This window comes from Anguilla rostrata, chromosome 12 (assembly GCF_018555375.3).
Source record: "Anguilla rostrata isolate EN2019 chromosome 12, ASM1855537v3, whole genome shotgun sequence".
In the NCBI taxonomy this organism is placed as follows: Eukaryota; Metazoa; Chordata; class Actinopteri; order Anguilliformes; family Anguillidae; genus Anguilla; species Anguilla rostrata.
Window position 1 is genome coordinate 25,848,669 of NC_057944.1, and position 9,315 is coordinate 25,857,983.

Here is a 9,315-nt window from a genome sequence, read left to right on the forward strand (position 1 = left end):
ACAGGTCAACAATGTACAGTCACCTCAACATTTTTGGCACCCTTGAAAAGGCTGTATTAATATAATTAATGAGATACATTTTATGCTGAAAAAGACCAGAAATTTGTATTATTTTATTTATAGTAGTACAATCATAAAACACTACAGAAAAAGAGTAGTGTAATCCTTGTGGAGAGACAGTTCACAATACTGGAAAAAGGGGTTCCCATAATTTTGGCTTTTTTGAAAATAAAATTATTGCTGGTTCAAAAAAAAAATTCATGCAAAACATAACATGAAAGATTGAACACCATATTTTACCATAGGCTTGACAAAATTATATCATAAGTGAAACGTTTGCTCTGAGAAAAATTTATTAGAATGAAAGAATACAGTTTTCCTATACTGTTTAGAATAAAATATAGCTTATTACTATTGTTTTTTATGCAGCCTTTTTTTTTTGTTGCTACACACACATTTGTTTGTGTGTGTGTGTGTGTGTGTGTGGTTCTACTTGTCTGTATATCGTATGTTTCCTGATGTAGTAGCGTTAGCTACTGAATCCTGTCTTGCTGTATTGCCCTGATTGAAATTTTGGTGATTTTTTTCTTTTTTGTGTGTGTATTCAAACACTCTATCTATATATATAGCAGCATGTCTGCCAGTACCAGTACCACTGGACAATGAGCTGTAGGAGCATCTTTTTGAAATGCATCTCACCACAGCCAATGCACAGATCCAGACCCAGTGAAATAGCTACAGCAGGTGTTTACTGTTTTTATATGTGTGCGTCAGAGATATTTTGGAAGGAGCTGGCTGCGCTTCTTTTTCCGGAAAAAAAGCATATGTGCAGGCTGCCCTCTCCACTCCCCAGTTCCCCATGTTGGGGTCTTGAAAGCATATGTGCAGGCATGACCCTGGAGCAGAAAGCGTGCATGTGGGCATGACCCTGGAGCAGAAAGTGTGCATGTGGGCATGACCCTGGAGCAGAAAGCGTGCATATTGGCATGATGCTGGAGCAGAAAGCGTGCATGCAGAAAGCATGCATATTGGCATGATGCTGGAGAAGAAAGCGTGCATGTGAGCATGACCCTAGAGCAGTAAGTGTGTGCGCGGGCGTGTCCCTGGAGTAGAAAGCATGTGTGCTGGTGTGACCCTGGAGCAGAAAGTGTGTGTGTCCCTGGCGCGGGGGTTGCTGTCTGTTGTGACTGCATCCCCAGGTGTGTTGTCTCTGTGGCTGTGGCCAGTGTGCAAATGACCCATCTGCTCTGTATACTTCATGTAAATGTGAGTAGTGTGCGGTAGAGTCGAGCAGCACACAGCTGATTACACACAGTGCAGAACACACTCAGCACCTTCAAGACACACACACACACACACACACACACGCACACGCACACGTGTGATGACAGGGAGCCTACGTGGTTATAAGAGAATGTTTATAAGGGTTAGACAGGGTGTGTGTGTGTGTGTGTGTGCATGTGCATGTGTGATGGCAGACAGCCTCTGTGGTTGCAAGAGAATGTGTACAAGAGTGAGAAAGGGTGTGTGTGTGTGTGTGTGTGTGTGTACCTGTGTGTGCTTATGTGGCCTGCTGCACGTACTCCTGGACAGGTAGACAGACAGGCCGCAATGGGGCTGGGCCAAACACCACCATTCTCGGCAGCATGCTGGAATGTAAACGTTTTCACAGCGTGGAGGCGGGCACTACTCTGGGCAGCCCCTATGCATGCTGGGATTAAGCCACCTAAATCCTGCACTGACACAGCCCCCCTTCACAGCACTGAGACTCACCACTTTGATCTTCTCCTCTGTGCCTAGACATGTTTACCAACCCTCACACCAAAGCATAAACTGAGGCCAAAGAGTACAGGAAAGGTCTTCCTTATTCTTCACAATTAAGTCATTCTGTAACCACCCTTATACCTGGGCAACTTGTGGGATATTATGCATACACTTAAAGAAATATGGAAGTAGATGAATAAACAGCAATGATGCATCATCAGTGGACAATTCATTCATAATATGGAAGACAATCATGTACCCCACACAATTTTCACTACAATGGAGTCTCACAGACAGTCTGACTGGGTGGTGTGCTAGGTGGTCTTGGTAATTACTGTCCTAACAGAGAGCATTATTTTGAAATGAATGCATTAAAAAAAAATTATACTGAAGAATAATAACGTCCCTGTACGTTTTGTTGTAAAACGCATAAAACCATGTCAACATATTAGCAAATAGCGCCATCGTACGGTTAGTATAATTGTTTATGCCATGATGAGATCATGTTCAACTGGCTAAACGCTACACTAATGACGGAGAACGTCCTCACGTTTCTTACGTAAAAAGGGCAGAATTCTTCTTCCGGGTATTATTTTGCCCTCTTTGCAAAATCAGTGCATTCATTGGTTAAGAATTCGTATCCGACTGGATTCCTACTATGCGATTGGTTGTCAGACTGTAGTGGGTGGGTGGAAGGTTCCAGAAACGGGCGGCTAAAGCTTTAGTTAATGATGGGGTTGTGTCGTTGTTGGTAAGAACAGAACCACGGCCCAATCTCTTTGATAAGATACCAATATCCTCGCACATGGACTGAGCAAGGACTTTGGAATAAGCTAGCCTACCAATCATAGCATATATAAAGATAAGTATAAATAGGTCGTTTAATAAATGTGTTTTATCGTGTCGCATTTTTTAAACCGAACTCTTTAAATTCTCATAGTTTAACGTTAGCTACGTTTGTTAGCTAAGCTACCAACAGTTGCTAGTGAACTAGCTAGTTTGCAGGCTAGCTCGATATTTTCTGCTTTCGTAAAGTCGGTCAGGATTACATCGCTACCAGAAAATGGACGGAGGTGTGTCAGTAATCACCAACCCTACGGTGTCGGTGCGTTTAACCAGCACACTCAGTTCGTTCGAAGTGAATCGTAGGTTCAACCGAGGCATGACTATCGCTGAGTTTAAGGTAAGTGAATATGCGCTGTGACATTTCTTAGGGTTCTTTACACGAAGTGACTAGGCCATGTTTACGGACTTACGAAATTTCCATAACTCCGGTTTTAGCTGCTTAACGGTTTGGCTACGTGACTAAACTCCTGGCCTGGCACGTGATTGTTGACCACGTTACTTGTTGAAATCAATGCCAAATCTGAAGTACCCGCCCATCTATTGTCTCGTGTAACGCTGCAGCTGAATATATGTATATATATGAAAGCCGATTACCTCGTTTAGTTCTGACTCGCAATGCTAATTTCTTGCTAGCTAAAATTTCTAACCATTTTAATTTGGGTAATTACCGTTTCCCCTCGCAATCCGCATAGTCTCTAAAAGTAAATTATAGTACATATTCATATAAATTAAATGCACAATGATGAGGTGATTATCCTTGCGCTATTGATGAAGTTAAATTCAGAAATGATTGATTCAGTGTGAAATTCTTAAATACTAATATCAGTGGGCTTATGAGATCAATTTTAACGAGCAGTGTACAGTTGGAACATGCCTGATACATTTTAAATTTGGAGTTAAATTCACTGTGTTGGTAGTTACTTGACTTGGGGGCTGTGGATGAAGTGTGCACTGATTTCTCAGAGCAAGCTGGAGATGGTGGTGGGCTCTCCAGCCTCCTGCATGGACCTGCAGCTCTTCAGCGCGTCAGACAAGTTCTTGCAAAAGATGGAGGACAATGAGGCCCTGCTGGGGTCCTACGCTGTGGACGATGACTGCAGGATACATGTGTGTACCTCCCCCAGTCCCATGTCTCTCCGTTCAGTCTTTCTGTCTCCTGTCAGTTTGTAGTTCTATCTTCTAGGTCTTCAGACTGATTTTAGATGCAGTCACTGGATTTGCGCCTACACCATGCTCATCTTCAGAAATCAATTAATATTTTTTAAAAATGCGATTAGACCTGAGATTTCTCTGCTTTTAAGAGTCATCACTGCTCATGCCATTTGCTTAGAGATATTTTGGTTCAAGTGCTGCTTTTCCCATGCTGGAGAACATCATGTAGTGAGTATTACGCTTGCATGTTTGCGCGTGCGTGTGCATTTCTTTACCAATGGCACATTCTGGAATTGAGTTTCAGACTCAAGGGCATATTGCAGCACCAGAAAGTCCCCTTCCCACTGATCTAGCTGCACACATGATTTGTCTGAATTATAATGAGACTTGTGCTGGGAGGCATTTTATGGCTTTTGATGATGTGTCGGCAGGTGATTGATCGAAGTGGGGCTCAGACTGGGGAGTTCAGCGACCTGTCCAAGGTGGAGAAGTACGAAATACCTGAGGATGTCTATGAGAAAAGAACCGGTAAGTGGTTTTCTCGCCCCCCCCTTAAAAAAAGGAAGAAAGAGCATTAGAAGCTTGTTTTATGTACATAAGACATTTTTGTATATATGTACATAAGGTTTTGTATTTGTCGCGTATTGATGATGTCATAAATGGTGTTGGTGAGTTTGGAAACACGGAAATCTCTGAGTGAGAGAAATGCTTTCATCCCATAATTATCTACTGCATAGCAGGGGAAAAACATGTATACAAGAAACTAAATCTGGTTAGGTGCACTATTGTTAGGTGAATCTTTCATGGAGAATACCAACACTGTATTTTTATGTATCTGTTTTTCCATGTAGGATGTTGCAGATGTGACTATTATTCCACTGCTGGTTTGAAATAAAAGACTGGTATTAGACAGAAAGGAAACCTTTTAACCTTTAAATCTGTTTATTTACATGGAATAAGCAGTTATACTGGCATACAGTATGTACACAAGCAGCAAGATGGAATTAGGTTTTGGGTTTGGTTTTTAATTGAGTTTTGTTCAATTTGCGGTGTAGAATTGGTCACAGTTGTGTTTGTGGTGATGAAAGTGAGCGTGCTATTGGCAGTGTTATGTGTACTTGGCCGAGATGGTCATCCGAGCACCTGTCACCCTATGTAGACTCGGTACGCTCCTTCCTGAAGAAGAAGAAGGTGGGGCAGTTTGACGAGGAGAAAATGGCGCAGCGGGAGGCTGAGAAAGCTGAGCGCGAGCTGGAGGAGAAGACCGCTGCCGAGGCCATTTCCGTGGGCAAACGTTGCCAGGTGCTGGTGTCTGGCCAGCCCACCAAGGTCGGCACGGTGATGTTCGTCGGTGAGTGCGATAACACTTTATTCCTCCTCCGTGCTCATCTGGGAGGCTGTGAGGCAGATACTTACTGTAATGCATGTAACTGGCTGAAGAACTAGTGGCCTTTATTTGGCATGCATGGTCGATTCCTCAACATTTTCTTTAACGTGTATATTTCAGGCACAGCAGATTTCAAGCCAGGTTACTGGGTGGGGGTGAAATATGACGAGCCGCTGGGGAAGAACGACGGCAGGTGAGGAATGTCCCAGTTCAGACCAAAAAACCCTGAACAGACATTTTTCAAAAGATATTTTGTTCGGTGTGAGCTGCAGAGTTTTAGAACGTTTTAAATGAGCTAAAAATTTAGATGGGTCTACTCAACCAACTCATAACTCATTCATTATGGTAACAGTCGTTAATGTAATTTAACTGTTCTTTTGATTTGGGCTTTGTAGTCTTTTGTGGTTGTGACCTGTATTGGGTTAAGTGTTTTCGTCACCACCTGTCGGGGGGAGAAGCTCAGAGATGGTTATACTGTATCTGTCTGTCTGTCTGTCTGCTCCAGTGTGAACGGGAAGCAGTACTTTGAGTGCCAGCCCAAGTACGGCGCGTTTGTGAAGCCACAGACGGTGATAGTCGGAGACTTCCCGGAGGAAGACTATGGTCTGGACGAGATGTAGGAGTGCCGCAGCCAAGAGGGGCAAAGAGAGCTGAAACTCTGACCTATCTGGCAGATCGCATTTTGCATTTTATTGTTGCCACTTGTTTCGTTCAGTCTCAAGATGGGTCAGAGGAATCTTGATTCTGCTTTCAAAACTCACCTAAATCAAAAGTCAAAATACACTGACTTCTGCAGATATTTATAGTGCATCAGCCATGCGGCAACAGTGCTGGGGGTATGGTTTGGGGGGTACATCTTAGCTTTATTAGTTTATATAGGCTGGATCAACATTTTTCAGGAGTCCTCAACCAAAACTCTCCGGGTAGCAAAACATGGCTTCAGTACTGAATGTAGGAAAGAGCTAAACATTTAATGTACTCCACTAACTTAGAATAACAACTTTTTTGTAATTCCTTAGTGTCTGTTAGTCAGTTCTGTGCAGATGTCTGCAATGCCTTATCCATGACTGTTGTCTGTAAATTTATTTTTGTGTATTTGAAACATTATTTCAGATTTGTCTGTGGTTGTAATATAATTAACTGCGGTGTCATTGTTTTTCATGTTCGGATGGATGGTGCTGTACACCATACAGCAGCAACTTTGTTTTACTAGCAACACACACTGCAGTGAATAGCACAGATTAAGTGCGTGAGAAAGCACATCTATACTGTTTTGTTTGATTCATTTAGCAAAGTTTGCTGATGGGGCAGAAGTCACAGAATTTGGTTCAAAGAGCAGCGTGCTGGTAGTGCTCATAATGTTCGGCCTCCAGCACTCTGTCGGGCTGGGCTAATGTTAACCCCTGTTTAACACACTGTACACAGTGAAGGAGAACATTGCTGAATGTGCCTCAAAAATGTGACTTAAGTGCATTGAAGCCTTTTGCAAGCTAGCTAGTTTGAGAATAACACTCGGGTAAGAATAAAGTAGTGTAACCAGTCTAGTAGAGTACTGGCACCCAGAACTTTACATGGTGTTCTTGAAGGGTGAGCTGATTTAAATGCTTAGCCTGCAGCCACTTTGTTAGCCGAGCATGCACTCAGTGCTCTGTTGCTGCTCCCAGGCGCTTTTTGGCAGGAGTGTGTGCAGGGATCTGCAGATGTTTGCCAGAATGCAGCAAGCACACTGGACTCTTCTGAGCATCCTCAAAGTCAGCTTGTTGGGGAATCCTGCAGTGGGGGGAAATAAACATAGAATCTGCTTAGTTAAACGTTTGCTGAAAAAGCTTCTTATTTTGCTCTGCAGAAAACAACAGCCCAAAGTGTACAGTATACATGCCCAGATTTTGTTTCTGTTCATAGTGTCCGGGTTGAATTCAAATTTAATCTGAATACCCAGACATAGTGAACTGTGGTGTTCATTTAACACTTCTGACGTTCTGCCAGCTACAATGCACTTTTTTGCCCCAGAGTAAATTGTATCCAGTTCATTTTTTTGTTATTGGCAAGTTTCATTCCGTATGCTTTATTACACTGCTAGCTGTATTCTAATATATGTATTGCAGTGTTGTTTTTAAAAGGATTTCCATCTGAACACAATTATTTGTCACTGTGAAAACAGCATTGTCTGCATTGACAGAACTATGCTGGACTTACCACAAGCTTATTTATTTTTCAGTCTAGGACTATCTTTTTGGATGCTGTGTGCATTTTATTAAAATTGACATGACCAATTTTAGTTGAGACAAAGGATGTTGAAAGAAGCACTGATTAATTAAAACGGAAATGCTTTTGGCACTACACAAATGCTTTTGTGTAGTGCCAAAATGTAATGATATCCTTTGTACGCCTGAAAATGGCCTGAACATTTCTCTGGTGAAGCCATCAGAAGACATGCACCTGGTAGGGGTTCTGTTTTTACCAGGTGTTTGTTTTTTGATTGCTGTTTGATAAATGAGGCAGGGCTCCTCTACTTAGAGGAATACTGGAAGTTGGAAAAAGGCAAGGATTAGACCCCCAGAATAAAGATGGGATAGAAAAATGACATTTCACAACCGATATGTAATCGCTGACTGGATTGAGGGATGGCCTTTGAAGGTGACACCACGTGCTATGTTGAGACTAAGAAGCACTGCCCCCTCCCTGAATCGATTGATCATTCCCTGTTTATTGATTATTTGTTCTGTAAACTTTATCGTTGCTATATTAAAAGTATGTTATACTAACTCCCCCTCCCCAAAAAAAAAAAAAAAAATTGAATGATGCATTTCTGATAATTTGTTATAATGCCCACATGGAGCATGGTTGTTTCAATGCTGCTTGTTAGTTTAAGCATGAACCCTCTATCCGGTGTTGGGAATACTGATTGGTTGATTTCAGAAAGGGAATAAACAATGACCCTCTAGATTCTCAGGAATGAGGAACTGACAGTGCAGTGCTGAACTTTGCTGGGGCAGGATACTGCAGCTGATGCATAACAGAACTGTGTCAGTCCTATTAGCTGGAAAGCCCCATGGACAGCAGCATGCTTATATTCACATTTGTTTAATGCCCTACTCTCTGTAAAGGAACCTTGTTTTTTGTGTGTGGTTGTCCCAAACTTAGAAAAAAGTGGACTTGTGCTCATGTTGTTACAAAACAGTTAGAAGCTTCTACAAAACTGCTGAAGGAACTTGTCATTAAAAAGCACTAATGAAAACTGCAGAAATTGTCTGTGAAATTATTTTTCCATGTGATAGTTGGTCCAATATTCCTCTCAGGAGATGCACTGTAATATTTGTTAGGTTATAAGTTGGAGGAGGAAATACAGAAGAAATTTGACATGCCGTTGTCAGAGCTTTTTTGAGCTTTCTAGTAGCATCTGACCTGGTGAATAAAAAAATGCACAGAGGAACTCTGAGATGTTCCAGATAGTGCAGTTGTGTGTGATACTAAGTCTGGGTTTCCACGGTTTAAAGACTACCTGTATAAATGTTAACCAGTTTTTGTTGTTAAAAGTACACATTTCATTCTTACATTATGTCCATTTAGCAGACGCAGTTACATTACATTACATTAGAGGCATTTAGCAGACGCTCTTATCCAGAGCGACTTACACAACTTTTACACAGCATTTTACATCGTATCCATTTATACAGCTGGATATATACTGAAGCAATGCAGGTTAAGTACCTTGCTCAAGGGTACAACGGCAGTGTCCTTACCCGGGAATCAAACCTGCGACCTTTCGGTTACAAGCGCAGTTCCTTACCCACTGTGCTACACTCCGTCCACTCCGCAGTTATCCTGCGACTTGCAATGAATGAGGACAAAAGCGCTTTCACTTGGGTTGTTCAGGCAATGGTGTTAGACGTGCCTAACAAATATTCCCAGAGAAGTCATTGAAACTGCAACAACTGACACACTAAATCCAATATGGCAGTTTTCAATCAGAAAGAACCATCATACTAAATTATACATGAAAATGTCATAATGGTCAAGCACTGAGAAATCCATCAAAATGTGACACTATGCCTTGGGAAAAAATGACTTCAGCGATTGCACCACACAATTATAAAATGGTATTGAGTTATTAAATATTGTTGATGCTAATAATAATAATAATAATAATAATAATAAATATTCGC

General features: G+C 41.7%; 1 protein-coding gene across 1 annotated transcript; it reads left to right on the forward strand.

Moving 5' to 3' along the window:
• The first annotated feature begins 2,470 nt into the window (after positions 1–2,470).
• Positions 2,471–8,396, forward strand: tbcb (tubulin folding cofactor B). Its single transcript, XM_064301400.1, has 6 exons — positions 2,471–2,947; positions 3,574–3,717; positions 4,194–4,290; positions 4,922–5,113; positions 5,270–5,342; positions 5,655–8,396. Exons 1-6 carry the CDS (start codon positions 2,828–2,830, stop codon positions 5,767–5,769), a joined length of 741 nt encoding a protein of 246 aa, XP_064157470.1. The 5' UTR covers positions 2,471–2,827; the 3' UTR covers positions 5,770–8,396.
• Positions 8,397–9,315: the final 919 nt, after the last annotated feature.

Excerpts from the sequence above, each read along its gene's own strand:
- tbcb (XM_064301400.1), top strand. The coding sequence starts at position 2,828 with ATGGACGGAGGTGTGTCAGTAATCACCAACCCTACGGTGTCGGTGCGT. Across the intron at positions 3,718-4,193 it reads ACGATGACTGCAGGATACAT|GTGATTGATCGAAGTGGGGC; the intron begins GTGTGTACCTCC and ends ATGTGTCGGCAG. Across the intron at positions 5,114-5,269 it reads CGGCACGGTGATGTTCGTCG|GCACAGCAGATTTCAAGCCA; the intron begins GTGAGTGCGATA and ends TGTATATTTCAG.